We start from the raw sequence: 24,378 nt of genomic DNA on the forward strand, positions 1-24,378 counted from the left end.
ACTAAATACAAGCATAATATGACAGTGAAGTTCCTTTCATTTGGTCAAATGGGATTAAACTCCTACTATTTTAATACAGTGATCTTGTTCCTTTTTATTTTATTTAACTAACATTTAAATAGCACTCTAAAAGCACTGCCTTTAAGTCTTACAAATATTAATTTAATACTCAAAATAATGCAAGAATGGGTAATATTATTATCACCACTGCACAGAGAAAGAGACTGAAACTGAAAAAGGATAAGTAACTTGTCCAGGTCATATAGCTTGGAAGATAGCAGCAAAAGGGATTCCAACAAAGGCAACATAGACTGTCTCTTTGATATTAAGGAAATGGGCACAAGACAAGCAGAAATAGAGTGGGAAAGGCAGATTTTAAATAATCAACTTACAAACTTCTAGGTAAGTACCCTGACCAGTAATATCCTGTATTATTTTATTACAACCTTTTATTACAAATATTGTACCACTAAGAAATTGGTTTCGAAAAAAAGGAAATGGTGGTAAGAGAGTAGCAGAATTAGGCAAAGCCCACTTACCTGATGATACTTTTGCTTTAGGGAGAACCAGAAAGTGCCAATGATTACCTAATATGTAGCTGTATGGCAAAGTTTTAAATAATTCTGATTCCTTTTCTGGATCAGTAATTTAAATCTGGTTGTCGCAATTTACATGTGGGAATCTGAACTGAAATGCATGTAGTAAATATTAGCTAACTATATATAATTAAGCAGAGAATACCAGTCCACTTATTAGAACCTCTGAAAAAAAAATAAAGCGCTGTGTATATAAATTTGAGCTGTTACTATTCTAAAAGTAACTTAACAGGCAAAACCAAGAAAGCTGTTCACAATCAACATGGTCAGGTACTGCATAGTCATTTTACTTTCCTGTCTTCAGTCTGTAAACTTGTTAGAAAGTCTTTTGTTTTGTAGGAGGATGCTATTTTCCATCAATCTCCTTTAAGCTCTTATACATGAGTATATTATTTTGTTATACATTTTATAAAATATTGAAATGTTATACTTACGTCAATTTTCCTTCTACACATATAGCAGTATTATTATTGATGACTTTAATCATCCATTCCTGTAGTTGGACCACCTAATCAGCATAAAATGAAGTATATATTCCCTGTATTACTTGTAGCATAAATATTACAAAATCAATTTACATTAAATTAAAAGAAAAACTCATATAAGTAATGCAAATGATTCCTTAGTGCTCATCTATATAAGAATCACATTCTATTTCAAATAGTAATAAGGCATGGGGTGCCTGGGTGGCTAAGTCGGTTAAGTGTCCAACCACAGCCTGGGTCATGATCTCACAGTTTGTGAGTTCGAGCCCCGCATCAGGCTCTGTGCTGACAGCTCAGAGCTTGGAGCCTGCTTCGGATTCTGTATCTCCCTCTCTCTGCCATTCCCCTGCTCACATTCTCTGTCTCCCTCTCAAAAATAAATAAACATTAAAAAAAATTTTTTTAATAGTAATAAGGTAAAAACTCTTATATATAATGAAACAGAAAAGAGGGAGAATGAATGGGGGTTATACTGCATAATTTGCTCTCCAATCCAAAATCAATTATACTTCAAATATTATGTCAAATATTTCCACCACTGGAGAAAAAAAATTACCTAAAATTCTAAGGTATCCATTAAAGACAAAAGACCTAACTTAGAAAAAAGAATCAGTTATATAGTATACACTTCACCGTCACTCTTATCCCCTAAAAAATACAGCATTTTGTTTTTGCAAGGTTGATTTTGAGTTGCATTCAGTTTTTTCTAAACTATGAAGGTGATTGCTAATAATCTGTATTTAACAGCAATCTATCCCAAAGCAAACATCTAAACAGCTCAGAAAATTCTTTATTTTAGGACAAAATACAATTGTAGAGGAAAATTTCTATGAATGTCTGTATTAAGGAATTGCTTTTATTGACTAACAATTTAACACTGAACTATTTCTGATGAGAAATTCAGCAAAAGTCATAAAATAATTTGAGTAGCCATTTACTTTACATATAAAAAATTACAAATTTATAAAGATAAATTCTTCAGTGGTAGTTTTATGCTAAGCCAGAAAAATGTGCTAAAATGGAAGGTGCTCTTAATTATTGCACTTCTCAATTATGTTCATTTTAATTTTTATTTTTTTCCCTCAGTTATGTTCATTTTTAAAGTTACAGGTAGAACTTGGGGAACAGGCAATGAAATTCCTTTTTTCCTTTTAACACTTCCACATCTGGAACTACCTAAGATAGATCAAAGAACAGACAGATGTAGATGATATTAAAAATAAAAACCACTAGGCAGTGCTCCAAGCACCTTAGATTCAATGACTCATGTTAACCTTGTAACACTAGGAGGCAGGTAATATTATCCTCATTTTATAAAGAAAAACTACAAAGTCTAGTTAAATACCTTGTCCATGTCACATGCAGCTAGTGAGGGGCACAGTGGGGTTACAAATTTGGGAATTCTGGCTCTAGTATCTTGTGCCATCCTGCTTACATAAAATATCAAAATGTTTATTCATAGTCATTCAGCAAATATTTCTTGAGCTCTACTATGTGCCAGGCACTGTTTTAGGCAGTGGGTTTTGGCAAGAAACAAAATAAAACGGCTGCCCTATTAGAGCAAATGTGTAATGTGTGTGTGCATGCACGTATAAGCACAGGGGTTGAGGGGGGAGAGGATGTGTGGAAGCAAGTCGACTGGTGGTGGTTATATCCAAACAAATGGACAAATAATGTCTGCCAGTGATAATTATCAAAAATAAGTACAAGGGGAGAAGTAGGGGGATCCATACTTCTCGTGTCTCTCAAAGAAAGAAGTGCAGAAGCCAGAGGACTTTGAACCCCAGAGCCTGGGAGGAAGAGAGACTGAATCTACCAGGAAGAAAACAGGAAAACTGGAGAAAAGATAGGTGGGTGACTGCGAACTGGGGGAGATAAAAAGGGCTGTGTGGGCACGGAGGTGAGAGATTCCCTTCTGCAGAAAAACAAAGGAAACAGAAAAAGCGGCTAGGGAAGTGCAGGACCATATCTGGACAGGAGAAAGACCTCAGACTGAGACTGAGAGGGATCCTATCTCTAACTGAGGGGCTTTCTTTGCACTGGGGTCGGCTGCCTGTCCACGCACCTGGGTAGGTCAGGGGAGCAGTCCGCAGTTGGAGAAAGTGATTCCCTCCCTGGGGGGCTGCGCGATACTACAAAGCCTGCCTGCGTTTGCCATCCCCGGGCTCAGTGGCTGGGCTGAGGACACAGGCCGCAGTAGGAGAAGGAGGCCCCCTCCCTGGAGTGCTGTGGGAAAAGACAAAGCCTGCCTGTGTCTGCCACCCCAGGGGGCTCCCCAGCAAGGTAGGTTGGCTGGCTGCGCAGTCTACAATAGGAGAAAGTGGCCCCCTCCCTGGAGTGCTGTGGGAAAAGACAAAGCCTGCCTGTGTCCGCCTGCGTTCACCACCCCTGGCGGCAAGTACTGCGGTGCAGTCTGCAGTAGGAGAAGGCAATCCTCCCTGAAGTGCGGAGGCATAGACATATCCAGCCGGGACCACATATCGGGCTGCATTGAGAGAAACTTCCCCAGTACCAGAGTGCACGGAACGGGACTTTGAGTCCTAGCCAAGCACAGGGTCAGGGGAGTTGGCAGAGAGAGAAGGAATGCCCCATCTGCAGCCACGGCACAGTGAGGATGACTCAAACTGAGTCCACCGGGTCCAGCTCTGTGGAGAAGAGACTAGGGAATCACCATCTCCCCGCTGCCGCCGCCGCCACCACCACCACCACCACCACCACCACCACCACCACCACCACGGCAGGGCCTCAGGGATCACTCAAGGGGCCCACAGTGGAGGTGGGTCCAGACTACACCAAACCATGCCCCTTCGCACTGGGTAACTAACTGCCTATCTACCGGAGCGGGACAGACCCTGCAGACAGCTCCTCCAAACAAGTGCAGCAGCGTTGCCTGGATTAACTCTAGGTCAATTCTGGATATATAGATATATTCTACCCACCCCATTTCTCCTCCTTATCTCTTCCTTCCCCTAGGCTGGTTACTCTGGTTATTGGTCTAAACAGACATATTCAATCCATTGTCTTGATACATGTTCTACACCTCCTTCTTAACACTCCCTTCTCTCTCTCTGAAATAATCAAGCCATATAGTTTCTCTGTCTAGGTAACTTTATCTTTGTTTCATTTTCTCCGCCTCCTTCTTTATTTTCCTTTCTTTCTCTCTGGATTAAGCCTTTTAGTCTCTCTGCCTCGTCAATGTTTATTTTTTCTCCCCCCCAACCCCCGCCTCCTGTCATTTCTCTCTTTGTATGTGCTCCTCCTTCAGCACCGCCTCCACCCTCTTCATTACTTGTAGTCGGTGTTTTGGGGTTTCTTGTTTTTAGTCTTTAGATTTTTGTTTTTGTTTATTTGTTTGTTTGTGTTGTGTGTTTGCATGTTTTTGTCTCCTGTTTGTCTATCTGTTCTCCTTTACAGGGCTAATCCAAAGAACAAATCAAAGCACACCTGGTGGGGGGTCCAAAATATCACTAAGAGTAGAGTAATAAAATAACCAAAGTCACAACAACAGAGAGCAAGTAACAATCTTCGAAAAAACACCTCCTGAAGGGCCAGGCTGTGGACAGTGTATGACCCTCCTTTAATATAGCAGTGCTCGCAGGTGCAGAGCACACAACAAGCTTTTAAAACACATAAGGGACAGAAAACTAGCCAAAATGATGAAACGGAAGAATTCTCCTCAAAAGAAATTCCAGTAAGTAGCAACAGCTAATGAACTAATCAAACCAATTTAAGTGATATAAGTGAACAAGAATTTAGAATAATAGTCATAAAATTAATTGCTGGGCTTGAAAAAAGCACAGAGGACAGCAGAGAATCTAGTGCTACAGAGATCAAGGGACTCAAAAACAGTCATGATGAATGAAAAAATGCTATAAATGAAGTGCAAAATAAAACTGAGGTGGCCACAGTGTGGACTGAAGAGGCAGAGGGGAGAATAGGTGAATGAGAAGATAAAATTATGGAAAAAGAGGAAGCTGAGAAAAAGATTAAAAAATCCAGGAATACGAGGGGAGGATTAGAGAACTAAGGGGTGCAATCAAATGTAAGAATATCTGTATCATAGGAATTCCAGAAGATGAAAAGAGAAAGAAAAGGGCTGAAGATGTACTTGAACAATTCATAGCTGAGAACTTCCCCAATCTGGGGAAGGAAACAGGCAGTGAAATCCAAGATGCACAGAGTACTCCCTTCAGATGAAACTTGAATCGATCTGCTGCATGACATATTATAGTGAAAGTGGCAAAATACAAGAATAAGGAGAGAATTCTGAAAGCAGCTAGGGATAAACAGGCCTTAACATACAAAGATAGACATATAAGGGTAGTAGCAGACTTATGTACTGAAACTTAGCAGGCCAGAAAGGAATGCCGGGAAATCTTCAATGTGATGAACAGGAAAAATATGTAGCCAAGAATCCTTTATCCAGCAAGCCTGTAATTCAGAATAGGAAAGATAAAGGTTTTCCCAAACAAACAAAAACTGAAGGAATTCATCACCACTAAACCAGCCCTACAAGAGATCCTAAGGGGAACTCTGCGAGTGAAATGTTGCAAGGACCACAAAGTACCAGAGACATCACTACAAGCCTGAAACCTACAGACATCACAATGACTCTAAACCCATATCTGTCAATAATAACACAGAATGTAAATGGACTAAATACTCCAACCAAAAGACAGAGGGTATCAGAATGGACAAAAAAACAAGACCCATCTCTCTGCTGTCTACAAGAGACTCATTTTAGACCTGAGGACACCTTCAGATTGAAAGTGAGGGGATGGAGAACTATCTGTCATGTTACTGGAAGTCAAAAGAAAGCTGGAGTAGCCATACTTACATCAAACAAACTCGACTTTAAATTAAAGGCTGTAACAAGAGATGAAGAAGGGCATTATATAATAATTACAGGGTCTATCCATCAGGAAAAGCAAACAATTATAAATGTCTATGCACCGAATTCGGCAACACCCAAATATATAAAACAATCACAAACATGAGCAATCTTACTGATAAGAATGTGGTAACTACAGGGGACATTAATACTCTACTTACAACAATGGACAGATCATCTAGACAGAGAATCAATAAAGAAACAAGAACCCTGAATGATACATTGGACCGGATAGACTTGACAGATATATTTAGAACTCTGCATTCCAAAGCAACAAAATATACTTTCTTCTTGAGTGCACATGGAACATTCTCCAAGATAGATCATATACTGGGTCACAAAACAGCCCTTCATAAGTTGACAAGAATTGAGATCATACCATGCACACTTTCAGATCACAATGCTATGAAGTTTGAAATCAACCACAGGAAAAAGTCTGGAAAACCTCCAAAAGCATGGAGGTTAAAGAACATCCTACTAAAGAATGAATGGGTCAACCAGGCAATTAGAGAAGAAATTAAAAAATATATGGAAACAAAATGAAAATACAACAATTCAAACGCTTTGGGATGCAGCGAAGGCAGTCCTGAGAGGAAAATGCATTGCAATCCAGGCCTATCTCAAGAAACAAGAAAAAACCCAAATACAAAATCGAATAGCACACCTAAAGAAACTAGAAGCAAAACAGCAAAGACACCTCAAACCCAGCAGAAAAAGAGAAATAATAAAGATCAGAGCAGAAATAAACAATACAGAATCCAAAAAAAACAGATCAGATCAATGAAACCAAGAGCTGGTTTTTTGAAAAAACAAGCAAAATTGATAAACCTCTAGCCAGGCTTCTCAAAAAGAAAAGAGAGAGGACCCAAATAGATAAAATCACAAATGAAAATGAAATTATTACAATCAATCCCTGAGAAATTTTCAGGGAATACTATGAAAAATTATATGCCAACAAACTGGACAACCTGGAAGAAACGGACAAATTCCTAAGCACCCACACAGTTCCAAAACTCAAATGGGAAGAAATAGAAAATTTGAACAGGCCCATAAGTAGGGAAGATATTAAATCAGTTATCAAAAATCTCCCAAATGGGGCACCTGGATGGGGCTCAGTCAGTTGAGCGTCCGACTTTGGCTCAGGTCATGATCTCACGGTCTGTGAGTTCGAGCCCCATGTCAGGCTCTGTGCTGACACCTCAAAGCCTGGAGCTTGCTTCGGATTTTGTGTCTCCCTCTCTCTCTGCCCCTCCCCCACTCATGCTCTGTCTCTCTCTCTCTGTCAAAAATAAATAAACATTAAAAAATAAAAATAAAAATCTCCCAACAAATAAAACTCCAGATGGCTTCCCTGGTGAATTCTACCGGACATTTAAGCAGAGATAATACCTATCTTTCTCAAGCTGTTCCAAAAAAACAGAAAGGGAAGGAAAACTTCCAGACTTATTCTATGAAGCCACCATTACTTTGATTTCCAAACCAGAGAAACCCAGCAAAAAAACGAGAACTACAGGCCAATATCCCTGATGAATATGGATGCAAAAATTCTCAACAAGATACTAGCAAATTGAATTCAACAGCATATAAAAAGAATTATTCACCATGATCAAGTGGGATTCATTCCTGGGTTGCAGGGCTGGTTCAATATTTGCAAATCAATCAATGTGATACATCATATTAATAAAAGGTAAGAACCATATGATCCTGTCACTAGATGTAGAAAAAGCATTTGACAAAATACAGCATCGTTTCTTAATTAAAGCCCTCCAGAAAGTTGGGATACAAGGAACATACTTAAACATCGTAAGAGTCACTTATGAAAAGCCCACAGTTAATATCCTCAATGCGGAAAAACTGAGAGCTTTCCGCCTGAGATCAGCAACACAACAGGGATGTCCACTCCCACCACTGTCGTTTAACATAGAATTGGAAGTCCTAGCATCAGCAATCAGACAACAAAAGGAAATCAAAGGCATCAAAACTGGCAAAGATGAAGTCAAACTTTCCCTTTTCACAGACGACATGATACTCTACATGGAAAACCTCACAGACTCCAAAAGTCTGCTGGAACTGATACATGAATTCAGCAAAGTCACAGGGTACCAAATCAATGTACAGAAATTGGTTGCATTTTTATACACCAATAATGAAGCAACAGAAAGAGAAATAAAGAAACTGATCCCATTCACAGTTGCACCCAGAACCACAAAATATCTAGGAATAAACCTAACCAAAGAGGTAAAAGATCTGTATGCTCAAAACTATAGGAAGCTTATGAAGGAAATTGAAGAAGATACAAAGAAATGGAAAAACATTCCATGCTCATGGATTCGAAGAATAAATATTGTTAAAACGTTAATACTACCCAAAACAATCTACACATTCAATGCAATTCCAATCAAAACTGCACTGGCATTCTTCTCAAAACTAGAACAAACAATTCTAAAATTTGTATGGAACCACAAAAGACCCCAAATAGCCAAGGTAATACTGAAGAAAACCAAAGTGGGAGGCATCACAATCCCAGACTTTTAGCCTCTACTACAAAGCTATAATCATCAAGACAGCATGGTATTGGCACAAAAACAGACACATAGACCAATGGAATAGAAAAGAGACTCCAGAATTGGACCCACAAAAGTATGGCCAACTAATCTTTGACAAAGCAGGAAAGAATATCCAATGGAAAAAAGACAGTCTCTTTAACAAATGGTGCTAGGAGAACTGGACAGCAACATGCAGAAGGAGAATAAAACTAGACCACTTTCTTACACCATTCACAAAAATAAACTCAAAATGGATGAAGGACCTGAATGTGAGACAGGAAACCATCAAACCCTAGAGGAGAAAGCAGGAAAAAACCTCTCTGACCTCAGCCACAGCAATTTCTTACTCGATACATCTCCAAAGGCAAGGGAATTAAAAGCAAACATGAACTATTGGGACTTCATCAGGATAAAAAGCTTCTACAATGCAAAGGAAACAATCAACAAAACTAAAAGGCAACTGACAGAATGGGAAAAGATATTTGCAAATGGCATATCGGATAAAGGGCTAGTATCCAAAATCTATGAAGAACTCACCAAACTCCACACCCGAAAAACAAATAATCTAGTGAAGAAATGGGCAGAAGACAAGAATAGACATTTTTCTAAAGAAGACATCCAGACGGCCAACAGGCACATGAAAAGATGCTCAATGTTATTCCTCATCAGGGAAATACAAATCAAAACCACACTGAGATACCACCTCGTGCCTGTCAGAGTGACTAAAATGAACAAATCAGGAGACTATTGATGCTGGAGAGGATGTGGGGAAATGGGAACCTTCTTGCACTGTTGGTGGGAATGCAAACTAATGAAGCCGCTCTGGAAGACAGTGTGAAAGTTCCTCAAAAAATTAAAAATAGATCTACCCTATGACCAGCAATAGCACTGCTAGGAATTTACCCAAGGGATACAGGAGTGGTGATGCGTAGGGGCCCTTGTACTGCAATGTTTATAGCAGCACTTTCAACAGTAGCCAAATTATGGAAAGAGCCTAAATGTCCATCAACTGATGAATGGATAAAGAAATTGTGGTTTATGTATACAATGGAATACTACTTGGCAATGACAAAGAATGAAATCTGGCCATTTGTAGCAACGGGGATGGAACTGGAGAGTATTATGGTAAGTGAAGTAAGTCAGGCAGAGAAAGAAAGGTATCGTATGTTTTCACTCCTACGTGGATCCTGAGAAACTTAACAGAAGTCCATGGGGGAGGTGAAGGGGGGAAAAACGTTACAGAGAGGGAAGGAGGCAAACCATAATAGACTCTTACATACTGAGAACAAATTGAGGGTTGATGGAGGTTGGGGGAGAGGGTAAATGGGTGATGGGCATTGAGGAGGGCACCTGTTGGGATGAGCGCTGGATGTTGTATGGAAACCAATTTCACAATAAATTATATTTAATATAAAAAATAAAAATAAAAATTCTCCCTGTTCGTATTCAAAATAAAAAAAATAGTAAGTATAAGGAATACTTACTTAGTCATGGAAGGTCTTGGAACAGAGAAATGAATAAAGTGAGGAATAAGCCATATGGGTATCTCGGAGTAGAGTCTTCCAGGCAAAGGGAACAGGTACAAAGGCCCTTAGCAGATAGCACAGAGGGCAAAGTAGCTTGAAAGGAGTAATCAAGAGAGCAAGGGGTAGGCATGTCCAGGACGAAATTATGTAGAGTCTTGTAAACTATGGTAAAGGCTTAGGGTTTTCTCTTGAAGACAGAAAATTTAGAGGATTTGGAGCAGAGTAATGAGATGATTTATTATTTTAAGGGACTACTAGGTAGAAATTGGACTATATAAAAAATCTGGCTTCTTTCTGGAGAGGGAGGCAACAGAGGAAGCAGGGAGACCATTAGTGTATATATATATAATGCAAGAAATTATAGTGCTCTGGACCACTAAGCAGTGATTGAATAGTGAGAAGTGGCCAAATTCAGGACAGCAGAATCAACAGGATTTCCTCAAGGTTTGGATGTGGTGTATAAGAGAAAAACAAGAGTCTCAAGTAAATCTAAAAATTTTTAACCTAAGTATTTGGGGAAATGGTATTACTATGTACTAATATTGAAACAAAACAGAGAAGTTTTGGGGGGGAACAAATCATATTAAATCTAAAATTCCTATTAGATCTCAATGAAGAAGTCATACAGACAACTGAATATGTGAGTGTGGGACTCAGGAGAATGTTCTGGACTGGAGACATGTATTTGGGAACTATCAGCAGAGAAATGGAATTTAAAGCTATAGCACTGGATATACAGTCTTGTAAGTGTGAATAGATACTAGAGAGTCAGTTTCTAGGACTGATTTTGGGGAATTCCAACATTACGGGTTGTGACAAGAGGAAGCAGCAAAGGGGAATGAGAAAAATGGCCAGTGAGGTAATAGAAAATCAAGAGTGAAATATCCTGAATTAAAAAAAAAAAAAAAGTGATACATTTTAAGAAGGATGTTTTGATTCACTGTGTTAAACCTTTGTAAGCAATGTAACAGTAAGAAATAATAACCATTGGGTTTGGTGATAAGGAGATTACTGGTGAGTCTAAAAAGGACAACTTTAATGGAGGGGTGATTATAAATGTCCAAAGTGGAACATATTTAAGAGGGAATAAGAAGAAATGAAAACTGTGAATACATATAACTCTTTCAAGGTGTTTTGCAGTTAAGTAGAAACAAACAAAAATTGGATGGTAGATGAAATGGGATAGGGAGTAAAAGGAAGGTGGGCTTAGTTTTGTTTTTTTTTTTTTTTTTTAAATGCAGGCTCTGCCCCTCCCCTGCTTGTGCTCTCTCTCTCAAAATAGATAAATAAACTTAAAAAAAAAATGGGGCACCTGGGTGGCTCAGTCAATTAAGCATCCTTTGGTCTCAGCTCAGGTCATGATCCTATGGTTTGTGGGTTCAAGCCCCATGCCGGGGTTGGCACTGACAGTGAGGACCCTGTTTGGGATTCTCTCTCTGCCCCTTCCCTGCTTGTGCTCTCTTTCTCTCTTAAAATAAACTTAATAAAATAAAATAAAATGCAAGCCACGTTTCAACATGTTTCTGTGCTAATGGAATGATCCAAAAGAGAGGAAACAAGGGGATAATGAGAGAGACAAAATCTTTTAGGTGGTAAGAGGAAATGAACTGGCCTTGAAAAGGGAGCACAAGGGGCGCCTGGGTGGCTCAGTCAGTTGAGCGTCTGAATTTGGCTCAGGTCATGACCTCATGGTTCCTGAGTTCAAGCCCTGCATCAGGCTCTGTGCTGACAGTTCAAAGCCTGGAGCCTGTTTCAGATTCTGTGTCTCCCTCTCTCTCTGTTCTTCCCCTGCTTGTACTCTCTCTCTCTCTCTCTTAAAAATAAATAAGCATTAAAAAAAATTAAAAAAATAAAAGAAACAGGAGCACAAATTGTTCATATAACAGAAGGGAAAGCAGAATATGTAGATGAAGCAGTAAGTAGATTGGCAGATTTAATAATGGGAATATAAGGCTCTCAATAAGTTGAGAATGAGGAGGAGAGAGATTTGGAGATCTTAAGAGAGAAAGAGCATGAAATATTATTATTATTATTTTTTATTTAAAAAAAAATTTTTTTTCAACGTTTTTTATTTATTTTTGGGACAGAGAGAGACAGAGCATGAACGGGGGAGGGTCAGAGAGAGGGAGACACAGAATCGGAAACAGGCTCCAGGCTCCGAGCCATCAGCCCAGAGCCTGACGCGGGGCTCGAACTCACGGACCGCGAGATCGTGACCTGGCTGAAGTCGGACGCTTAACCGACTGCGCCACCCAGGCGCCCCAACATGAAATATTATTCTATGAAAGTCAGAGTGTAGGGTGGATTGACAAGTGAAGTGTAGCAGGACTGATATGCAATATTGAGAGTCCACTTGAGGTTTGTTGTCAAATTTAAAATGAGACCAGTCAGTATGGTTGTGCATTTTGTTCCAGCTGCTGCTTCTTAGATATAGGTATATAGCAAAAGAAGAGATAATTTTAACTAAGGTCACAACTTTGTTAAAAGGGGACAGAGGGAAAAGCAATAGAGAACTAGAAGTTAAATCAAAAGAATGGTTATAATAATAAGGCCATGGAATTTGTGTCAGGTAAAGAGGGAAATGAGGACGAGAGAGTTGATGGACTAAAGATTGCCTTAGGTAGAGTATTGATAGTGGGGGAAGAAGAGTGGTAGAGGTAGAATTGTCTAGAAAGATAGGAGTTGGTGAGAGCAGGATGCTTGAAACTGAAAATCTGGTGCAGGTACTGGCAAAGACAAGGTATGATGTGACTAGAATAGTGGATAAGGGAAAGGTCGCTTAAGATCAAGAATTTAAGGAGGCCGGGGGCACCTGGGTGGCTCAGTCAATTGGGTGTCCAACTCTTGGCTTCAGCTCAGGTCATGATTTCACAGTTCATGAGTTCGAGCCCTGTGTCAGGCTCCACGCTGACAGGGCAGGGCCTGCTTAGAATTCTCTCTCTCCCCCTCTCTGCCCCTCTCCTGTTCACTCTGTCCACATAAATAAACTTTAAAAATATTAAAAAAAAAAAAAAAAGAATTCAAGGAGGCTGGATGGATTATCAATACGGATGTTGGTGTCACCAGAGTTGATGACAGAAGTAGTAACAGAGGAAAAAGTAACAGGTATTAAACACTTCCATAGTCATGCAACATGACTATATTGTATTTTATGTGACCACAAAAAGAGGAACAGGGATCAATAAAGTTTTACAGCACATACATCAAAGAAGCTGGGGCAGGGGAGGGTTTCTGTTAAAGACAAAGAAGGAAAATGGCCTGAAACCGTAATGAGGAACAAAAGAGGCATATTATATCATCTCTAGGTCCAACAATGTGGGATATGGGAGAAAAAAGAACCACCATTTAAGAAGTCATATTCTGGTTATAGCAAAGTTAAGAAAAGTTCACAGAAGACTGAGAATATAAGATTTTGCTAATGACATACCTTGAGTTCAAGAGGGTACAATGTAATGTTTGGATAACTGGAGATGAGTGAGAGATAGTGTCAGAATTAGGGGATGTATAGAACTGTATAGAGATAAGAGTCTTGGGAGGCTTGGTCTTCTCGTAGTAAGATAAACAGCACTGTAGCAATGATAGTATTAGTGCTGTGGGATCTCCCATTACAGTTGTCCTCAAACTTTTTTGCTCAACCCATCTCACATGTTTTTAAAGCAAAATCTAAAAATTTTCATTGTAAGTCTAAATATTTGTGAATAATGCAACTTCTAAGAATACACTGAAATATAAAACTATGTTACATCACACTTTCAATTTAGATAGGATTTATTTTTTTTAAGATTTTATTTTATTTTATTTTATTTTATTTTATTTTATTTTATTTTATTTTATTTTATTTATTTATTTTTTAAAGATTTTATTTTAAAGTAATCTCTAAGGGGCCAAGATGGTAGAACAGCACAGAAGTTTTTTTGCATCTCTCATCCCTGAAATACAGCCAGATCAACACTAAACCATCTTGTACACATAGGAAACTGATTTGAGGATTAACACAACAATTGTACAACCTAAACCACAGAACTCGGCAAGCACACAGCAGCATGGAGAGGTGATCTTGGGGAGAGAGAAGCCGCAGAGTTCAGGGAGCTGTTTTTGCTTGTGGAGAAAAGACGGAGACAGGGAGAGAGTACAGGAAAAGCACCCCCCACCCTGAGAGCAGCTGGAGAGTAACTGGAAGAGTGGAAACAGCCACAAGGGACTGAACAAAAAAAGGAAGAAAGCAGAAAGCAGAAGGTTTAAATTCCATTGACTCTATAAACAGGGGGAGCACAGAGTCTGAACTCTGCAGCTCAATACCTGGCAGTGGTCTGGTGGGAAGGGCAAATCCCCATGAACAGAGAGCGAGGTCCAGGGGCTCCTCGGGCCACATAAAGAGTGGCAGTTCCCCTCTGGGAGAACATCTGGTAGATGCTGTAGGCAAAGGTCCCAGTGGACCCTGGAGAACAAGCACATCTGCTGGTGTTGGAAGAAGGATGTTAAGGGGGAAGTCCGGTACCAAATGTATGTTGTGATTTGCCATAATCCCTGAAACGCTGCTGCTACATGATCACATGAACTTTTTCTGGGGCAAGCTGGCACCCAGCCAGTCTCTGGGCATTGGCAGCAGCATAGTCTCACGAATGAAACTGGGGGCAGGCCTGCACCCAGTCATTGCTCAGTAAGACCCTCCCCCAGAGGGTCTGAGAGGGAGGTCAAAGCTGCAGTCCCTCAGAAGTGAGGGGGGGTTGAGAAACACAGCCCCACTTATGATAAAACTTAGGAGGAGGTGCCTCCTGGCAGCCTGATGGCATGGTCACGGACACTGTAGAAGAGAGGAATGTATGGAAACTGGAGGCAAAGGAAGGATGCTTGATTACCGGTAGGGGAGAGCACAGAGTTCTGATACTAGAGACTGGGTAGCTGGGTGATGCCATTTTCAGCCCTCCCATGCATGCACATACATGCCTACATCTTCCATAACAATCCACCCCAGTAAGCTAAGCAGCACCATCTGGTAGAGAACAGAGCCATTACACTAAGTCCCGCCCAACTAGGCCAACCTCGTTCTTGAAGAACACAAGTCTCTCCTTCTGCTTAGTTTACAGACTATTAAGTGCTTCATAGTTTGACTTCTAGGGGAAACAGGATGTAATTTCAATCGTATTTCATTATATTTATGGTCCATCTATTCAATTTTTTTTCTTTTTTTCTTCTTTAACACAGAAAGAGAAAAAATTTACTTTTAATTTCCGTTTTTATTTAAAAGATTTTTCTTAAATTTTTTCTACTATATTTTTTATTTTTTTGTAAATTTTTTACATTCTATTTTACTTTCATCACTTCATTTTATTCTAGTTTATTGTTTTCCTTTTTTAAAATTTTCAAACATTTTCCATTTTCCTTTTCTTTCCCTTTTTTCTCTGTCAAGCTTCTTTCACAACCAGACCAAAACACACCTAGGATCTAGCATCATTTATTTGATTTTTTTGTGCTGTTTTTTATTAATTTTTTTTTTTTTACTTTATTAATTCCTTTTTTCCCTTCAAAATGACAAAATGAAGGAATTCACCCCAAAAGGAAGAACAGAAAGAAATGACAGCCAGGGACTAAATCAACACAGATACAAGCAAGATGTCTGAACCAGAATTTAGAATCATGATAATAAGAATACTAGCTGGTGTTGAAAATAGCATAGAATCCCATTCTGTGGAATTAAAACAAGTCAAAGTCAGGATGAAATAAAAATGCTATAACTGAGCTGCATTTTTAAATGGATGCCATGGTGGCAAGGATGGAGGAAGTAGAGGAGCAAGTCAGTGATACAGAGGACAAACTTATAGAGAATAATGAAACAGAACAAAGGAGGGAGACTAAGGCAAAATAGCATGATATAAGAATTAGAGAACTCAGTGACTCATTAAAAAGGAATAACGTCAAAATCACAGGGGTTCCAGAAGATGGAGAGAGAGAGAGAAAGGGGTAAAAGGGTTATGTGAGCACATGATAGCAGAAAATTTTCCTAACCTGGGGAAACACAAGACATTAAAATCCAGGAAGCAAAGAGAATTCCCATTAGATCCAACAAAAACTGACCATCAACAAGGCATATCATAGTCAAATTCACAAAATACTCAGGCAAGGAAAGAATAATGAAAGCAGCAAGGGAAACAAAGTCCTTAACCTACAAGGAAGACAGATCAGGTTCAGAGCAGACCTATCCACAGAACCTTAGCAGGCAGAAAGGAGTGGCAGGATATATTCAATGTGCTGATTCGGAAAAATATGCAGCCAAGAATTCTTTACCCACTAAGGCTGTCATTCAGAATAGAAGGAGAGATTAAAAGTTTCCCAGACCAAAAACAAAGGAGTTCATGACCACTAAACCAGCCCTGCAAGAAATTTTAAGGGGGACTCTCTGAGGGGAGAAGAGATGAAACAAAACAAAACAAAACAAAAAAACCAAAAGCCCAAAAGCAACAAAAACTAGAAAGACCAGAGAACACCACCAGAAACTCCCAACTCTACAGACAACATAATGGTAATGAATTCATATCTTTTAGTCCCCACTCTAAACGTCAATGGACTAAATGCTCCAATCACAAGACACAGGGTAACAGAATGGATAAGAAAACAAGATCCATCTATATGCTGTTTACAAAAGACCCACTTTAGACCTAAAGACACCTTCAGATTGAAAGTAAGGAGATGGAAAACCACCTATCATGCTAATGGTCATCAAAAGAAAGCTGGAGTAGCCATACTTATATCAGACAATCTACATTTTAAAATAAAGACTGTAACAGAGAGATGAAGAAAGGCATTATATCACAATTAAGGGGTCTATCCACCAAGAAGGTCTAACAATTGTAAACATTTATGCTCCAAACATGAAAGCACCCAAATATATAAATAAATTAATTACAAACATAAAGAAACTCATTGATAGTAATACCATAATAGTAGGGAACTTTAACACCTTACTTACAGCAATGGACAGATCATCTAAACAGAAAATCAATATGGAAACAATGGCTTTGAATGACATACTGCACTGGATGGACTTAACAGATATATTCAGAACATTTCATCCTAAAGCAGCAGAATACACATCTTCTCGAGTTCACATGGAACATTCTCCAGAATAGATGACACCCTGGGTCACAAATCAGCTCTCAACAAATACAAAAATTTCAAGATCATACCGTGCTTATTTTCAGACCTCAACACTACAAAACTCAAAATCGACCACAAGAAAAAATTTGGAAAGATAACAAATACTTGGACACTAAAGAACATCCTACTAAAGAATGAAGGGCTAACCAAGAAGTTAAAGAGGAAATTAAAAAGTACATGGAAGCCAATGAAAATGATAACACCACAGCCTAAAAACTCTGGGACGCAGCAAAGGCGGTCATAAGAGCAAAGTATATAGCAATCCATGCCTTCCTAAAGAAGAAAGAAAGGTCTCAGATACACAACCTAAACTTACACCTTAAGGAGGTATAAGAACAGCAAATAAAACCCAAAACCAGCAGCGGACAGGAAATAATAAAGATTACAGCAGAAATCAATGCTATTCAAACAAACAAAAAACCCAGTACAACAGATCAATGAAACCAGGAACTAGTTCTTTGAAAGAATTAACAAAATTGATAAACCCCTAGCCAGTCTGATCAAAGGAAAAAAGAAAGAACCCAAATAAATAAAATCAAGAATGAAAGAAGAGAGATCATAACCAACACAGCAGAAATACAAACAATATTAAGAGAATATTATGAGCAATTATATGCCAATATTTTGGGTAATCTGGAAGAAATGGACAAATTCCTGGAAACATATAAACTCCCAAAACTGAAACAGGAAGAAATAGAAAATTTGAACAGACCCATAATCAGTAAAGAAGTCAAATTAGTAATAAAAAATCTCCCAAAAAACAAGAGTCCAGGGCCAGATGGCTTTCCAGGGGAATTCTACCAAACATTTAAAGGAGAGTTGGCATCTGTTCTCTTGAAGCTGTTCCAAAAAGAAATGGAAGGAAAATTTCCAAACTCTTTCTAGGAAGCCAGCATTACCTTGATTCCAAAACAAGACAAAGACCCCACTAAAAAAGAGAACAATAGACCAATTTCCCTGATTAACATGGATGCAAAAATCCTCAACAAGATAGTAGCCAACAGGATCCAACAATACATTAAAAGAATTATTCACCACGATTAATGGGTTTATACCTGAGATGCAGGGCTGGTTCAATATCCATAAAACAATCAATTTGATACATCACATCAATAGAAGAAAGGACAAGAACCACATGATCCTCTCAATAGATGCAGAGAAAGCATTTGAGAAAATACAGCACCCTTTCTTGATAAAAATCCTCAAGAAAGTAGGTATAGGATCATACCTCAAGATCATAAAAGCCATATATGAAAGACCCACCTCTAATATCATCCTCAATGGGGAAAAACTGAGAGCTTTCCCCCTAAGGTCAGGAACATGACAGGGATGTCCACTATCACCACTGTTATTCAACGTAGTACTTGAAGTCTTAGCCTCGGCAATCAGACAACACAAAGGAATAAAAGGTATCCAAATCAGCCAGGAGGAAGTCAAACTTTTCACTCTTCACAGATGACATGATACTCTATATGGAAAACCCAAAAGATTCCACCAAAACCCTGCTAGATTGATCCATGAATTCAGGAAAGTTGCAGGATATAAAATCAATACACAGAAATCGGTTGCATTCCTACACACCAACAATGAAGCAACAGAAAGAGAAATCAAGGAATCGATCCCATTTACAATTGCACCAAAAACCATAAAATACCTAGGAATAAACTTAACCAAAGAGGTGAAAAATTTATACTAAAAACTATAGAAAGTTTATGAAAGAAACTGAAGACACAAAAGAATGGAAAAATATTCCACGCTCCTAGATAAGAAGAACAAACATTGTTAAAATGTTGATACTACCAAAAGCAATCTACATATTCAACATGATCCCTATGAAAGTAATACGAACATTCTTCACAGAGCTAAAACAAACAATCCTGAAATTTGTATGGAACCAGAAAACACCCCAAATAGCCAAAGAAATCTTGAAAAAGAAAACCAAAGCAGGAGGCATCACAATCCCATACTTCAAGTGATGTTACAAAGCTGTAATCATCATGACAGTATGGTACTGGCACAAAAACAGACACTCAGATCAATGGAACAGAATCCAGAATCTAGAAATAGAACCACAAATGTACACTGAATCTTTCTCCTTGAACTTGTATTTCCATTCCACTTCATTCAGAGAATTTATCCTAATATAACATAGTGTGATGGCCTAAAGTGTTTTAATGATCATTCTATATTACTTTACAACAGGAAAAATTCTCAAATATTCAGATGCTATAATTCTTTTCTTTAAAAAAAAAATTAATGTTTATTTTTTTGAAGGAGAGAGAGACAGAGTGTGAGGCAGGGAAGGGCAGACACAGATTCTGAAATGGGCTCCAGGCATGGGGCTTGAACTCACAAACCGCAAGATCATGACCTGAGCCAAAGTTGGACACTTAACCAACTAAGCCACCCAGGCACCTCTAATACCTTTCTCTTTTAATAGCTGTTAATAGTACCCAAGAATCAGGAAAACAACAACAAATAAACAAAAAATAAGAAATGAACTCAGTGTTCATCCCCAAAGGGAATAAGTAAACCGTTGAAGATGATACAACTGATAATAGAGCAAAGTTAAAACTTAACACTTGGATTCTCTTACTTTCAACCCACTGCACTTTTCACTAGACCACCCTGCCTCTACACTAAATAATAATGAAACATGAAACTGTTAATGAGAGAGCTTAGGAGCTGAAGCTCTTGAAGAATGAGGGTAAAAACACAAATGTACATTGGCCTTCAGTTTTCCTACCTTAATTTCTTTAACTTCATTTGAAAGAGTTTGAGGTGTACTTGGAAGAGAACGATTTGAAGCATTTCTTTTTGATTTCTGAGGTATTGTTATATGAAATCTTGGAGTTGCAAGCACGATTTTACATGTATCATTCATGGAACCCAGAAGATCGGTCTCTCTGGGCACTGAGTTCTCATTTCCTTCCTTAATTTCCTGTTGTGAAGTCCTTTTTGTTGCCACTTTACTATCAGAAACCATTAACTGATCATCATTTTTAACAGGAACACAGTTAGTATTTAGAGTCTCAACAGTAGTATTTTGGGATTTTTCAATGATAGAATCAACACCTTCTAAAACAAAGGTGTCCTTTTTAGACTTAGTGGTTACAAATGTATTCTCCTTTGAGTGAAGAATTTGTTTATCCAACTGAGTTCTAGGTAATGTCTTGTTTGAGAATCCTGCAGCTGAAACATTTTCATGTTCTTGGTTCGGAAATGGAATCTCTGCAAAAAAAATACAAAGCCAAACAAAATTTAGAGAAGAATCAAATGAAATTAAAAGAGAGAAATAGAATAATATAAAACCGTTTATATATGAAAGAAGTCTTCAGGTTAGGAATGCTCCACCCTTCTGCCCAGTGTTTCTCTGAAATGGATTGCCTACGCCGGAGAATAATTATCCAGAACATTTAACTATACATTGAACAAAACAAAAAGCACTTTACCATAAGTTAAATTATGCAGAGGTGCTTTCTTTTCCTGCTGACATTGAATCTTTTGCTTTATCGGAAGGAAAGTACTATTTGATGATTCTAGAGGAACTTCTTGCACTGAGGTTGAGTTTTTTTTTTTCAAAGAAAGAGGAAATTGAATTATATTAGTCATTGAGAAGAAAAAAAGCCTTCTTAAAGTCTTAAAGAGTTACATTCAATAATGATCAGATCAATACAGTACACTTCTGTAACATAGGAGTTCCATTTCTCATTCTATTTTTTCATGCCTTCATTACATTCTATCTACATTACGCCAAGAAAGAACTTTTTCTAAACTCTACATGTTATAACTTGCCAGCTCTAGACAAAAGTATATTACTGGACTTAGAAGCTTAGAGATCTGGAATACAATTCTGGTGCTGCAACAAATCAGATAGGTATATCTTAAGATTATATATGAAGTACCATCCAGTCTTGAAAATTCTGATTCTGCTTCTGGTTGCTGTAAATTTCTAAAATGTTGAAAGAACGGCCGAAGAGTTGTGGCTTATATGTTAAAAGTTGAAATGTTGTGAATAGCAGACACAACCATAATTTATACCCCTCTGACATGTCTTTAGTAAGCCTTCAAAGGCAAAAATCTGGTAGGCTTATCAACTAGACAAGTAGGGACTAATAAATACTATTGCTTACATTTTATTCTACTTTGCATCCTAGATGGTTTAAGTTTTATTTCTTGATGGTTGAGTTACTTTTACATAAAGAGGGGAAGGTAATAGACTTAAAACTGGAGGAAAAAATCAATTATTTTATTCTATATGTTTAATTTCAAATATTATGATTGAAAAAAATTGGTGGTGACTTTGCTTAAGTATGTAGCTTTAGTCTTAGAAATCTTAATATGAAGATTTTTATCACAATGATGTGTGTCATAAAAGGATAAGTTTCTATTTCTTTAGCTCATTCTATTAGAAATGGCAAGGCAATGTAGTAAAGACAAACAGGTAATTCAATCAGATATAACAGGCTATAGAATCTGGGTCATTTATTTTAGAGTACAAAGTCCATGTAGACTATCTAAAAAGTCTCTGAAATTACATATGAAATTTGTGTTTGTATATATGTGCATTTTCTGGGGAAAGAGTCATCAGATTCTCAAAGCAATGAGTTGTTTCTTCCTCTCTAGTTCCACTTGACAAATAAAATATGTTTTAATGTGCATTATTTCATTTGCTACTCCCTTTTCTCCAAGACTGTATGAATCAGATTTTGTGTATTCCCCTACCTCTATCTTAAGCTCCCTTAGAAAACTCTTTTTGTGTTAAAATATAACACTGTCTTTGAAATACAACAGTATATCCACAATCTATTGTGCAGTAAAGAGCATGGGCTTTCTTTTTTTTTTTTTTTTTTTTATTTATTTTTGGGACAGAGAGAGACAGAGCATGAACAGGGGAGGGGCAGAGAGAGAGGGAGACACAGAATCGGAAACAGGCTCCAGGCTCCGAGCCATCAGCCCAGAGCCTGACGCGGGGCTCGAACTCACGGACCGCGAGATCGTGACCTGGCTGAAGTCGGACGCTTAACCGACTGCGCCACCCAGGCGCCCCAAGAGCATGGGCTTTCAAATACACACCTGTATTAATTCTTAGCCCATCGCTTATCTTATGTCATACATAGAGCAGACATAACCTTTTTGTAAGCCCCATTTCCTAGACTATTAAATGAGCATCTACCCATAGTGTCTGCTGAAAGGATTATGAGATAAATCCATATAAAACATATTTATCAATTACTGTAACTCATTAAAAATCTCAACTTCAAATGTCTCAGATTCTGACCACTTCCTATCTTTCCAGATTATTCTCTCAAATCCAACGACTATCCTAACAACACCCTACACTTCTTTATACTTCCTCATTTCCTTCAGGTCCTCTTTTCTCTATATAACTAACTTAAATTTCATGGTGCCCTTACATACCACCTTTGTCCTCTTCATCCTATCTGATAAAATTACAATCCTGATAAAATCCAACTCTCTGCCTGCTCCTGAGCAGCATCTGTGCAGCTAAATAGGGCTGGAGGAAAACTCATAACCATATTTATTGCTCTCATTTAAATTCATGCTCACAAGTTTCAAGCAGGTCCTTAATGTTACCCAAGAAATCAAATTTAGGCCTAGACTCTTCCATTCTCCTGCATTATTCAAACCTCCACCTCCTCAAACTTTAATACCTGCTTCCCATGCTTACTCTCAGCTGATGACTTTACTGTGTACTTCAGATTATTTCTCCATACAACACTGCCTATCTTCTTGTTTGATTTATGGTCTGTTTATGTTTCTTGCTAAGGCCAAAATCTCCACTTTTAGATTCAGTTCCCTTTCAACTACTCAAGGGTATCATACTACCAATTTTAGTTTTTCCTTCCCTACTGGATCATTTCCAATAGCATACAAAAATGTTCTTTCATCATACATTAAAAACAATATTTTAAAACCATACTGCCCATATTTCTCTGCTGTCTTCTAAGAGTTATCTATATTCACCACTGTCAATTTCTCTCCCTCACATTCTCTCTTGAACCCTCTTGAATCATGTTTTTGCTCCTATCACTTCACCAAACTCCCCTTATTAAAGCCACCAATGACCCTCATGTTGCTAAATCCAGCATTCAAATCTCAGCCTTTATCTTACTTCACTCATTAGCAGCATTAGATACAGCCAAAGACTCCTTCCTTCAAGCATTTTGTTCCTTTGGCTTCCAAAGTATCACTCTTGGTTTTTCTTCTTCCTCATCTTCTTCTCGTGGTCTTCACTACTATCTTTTATTTGAAATTCCAAATTTTGGGGTGCTCCAGGATTCATCACTGAATGTTTCTCTTTTTACACTTACTCCTTGATGATCTCCTTTAATCTCTTTAAATACCATTTAGGTGCTAATAATTCCCAAGTGTATTTTTCTCACCTGAACCACTTCTCTAAATTCCAACGAATTTTTTTCAGAAGTGTTAATTCACATCTACGCTTCAATTTTTAATAGATATAGCAAAATTAACATACCAAAAATGTAATTACAGAGCCCCCTGCCCTGTCTATTCCATTTCAGTTAAACCACTCTATCCTTCCAGTTACTCGGGCAAAAAACAAACAAACAAACAAACAAACAAACAAAAAAAAAAAAGCCAAAAAACCAAAAAACAACCCAGAACCAACCAAACAACATAAAACACCCTACAGCCACCCTTTATATCTTTTATGTTCCACATCCTATGAGCTCTTCCTTCAAAATACACCCAGAATCCAAGCATATATTATTTTCACTGCTACACCTAAACCAAACTAACACCATCTCTCACCTAGATTACTACAGTAACTATTTCAAATCGACAGTGAGTGATATTTTTAAAATGAATCAGATCTTGTCACTTATCTGCTTGGAACCCTCCACTGATTTCTTACTTTGCTCACGTAATAGCCCAAACTCTTACATTCATCTATAACACTCTACATTATCTGACCCTTAATTAGCCCCCCTTCCCCACCTCTATGCACTCACTCTATGATTTACTAATCTCATAACTGGTCCTTGAATTTGAGGAATGCTCCTATTTCAGGGCATTTGTACCAGCTGTTACTTTGTCTGGATCATCCTCAATTCCTCGAAGATATCCATCTGTATCTATCTATCACCTACTTCAATGTTTTGGTTCAAATGTCATCTTCTCATTGAACCATAC

At 38.2% G+C, this 24,378-nt stretch overlaps 1 protein-coding gene across 6 annotated transcripts in view; it reads right to left on the reverse strand.

Annotated features, from left to right (window-relative positions):
* The window catches only part of MIS18BP1 (MIS18 binding protein 1), a 58,326-nt gene that overhangs the window by 28,958 nt on the left and 4,990 nt on the right, over nt 1-24,378 (reverse strand). For 5 of the 6 annotated variants that reach the window (XM_058738953.1, XM_058738948.1, XM_058738949.1 and 2 more), the window contains exons 3-5: nt 20,652-20,756; nt 19,946-20,430; nt 1,031-1,104 (exon numbers count right to left, since the gene is read on the reverse strand). In XM_058738953.1, coding sequence (XP_058594936.1) covers nt 1,031-1,104; nt 19,946-20,430; nt 20,652-20,756 — 664 coding nt within the window. The remainder of the gene's footprint in view (nt 1-1,030; nt 1,105-19,945; nt 20,431-20,651; nt 20,757-24,378) is intronic. The other variant, XM_058738951.1, reaches the window with a different exon arrangement.

This window comes from Neofelis nebulosa, chromosome 7 (genome assembly GCF_028018385.1).
Source record: "Neofelis nebulosa isolate mNeoNeb1 chromosome 7, mNeoNeb1.pri, whole genome shotgun sequence".
NCBI lineage: Eukaryota > Metazoa > Chordata > Mammalia > Carnivora > Felidae > Neofelis > Neofelis nebulosa.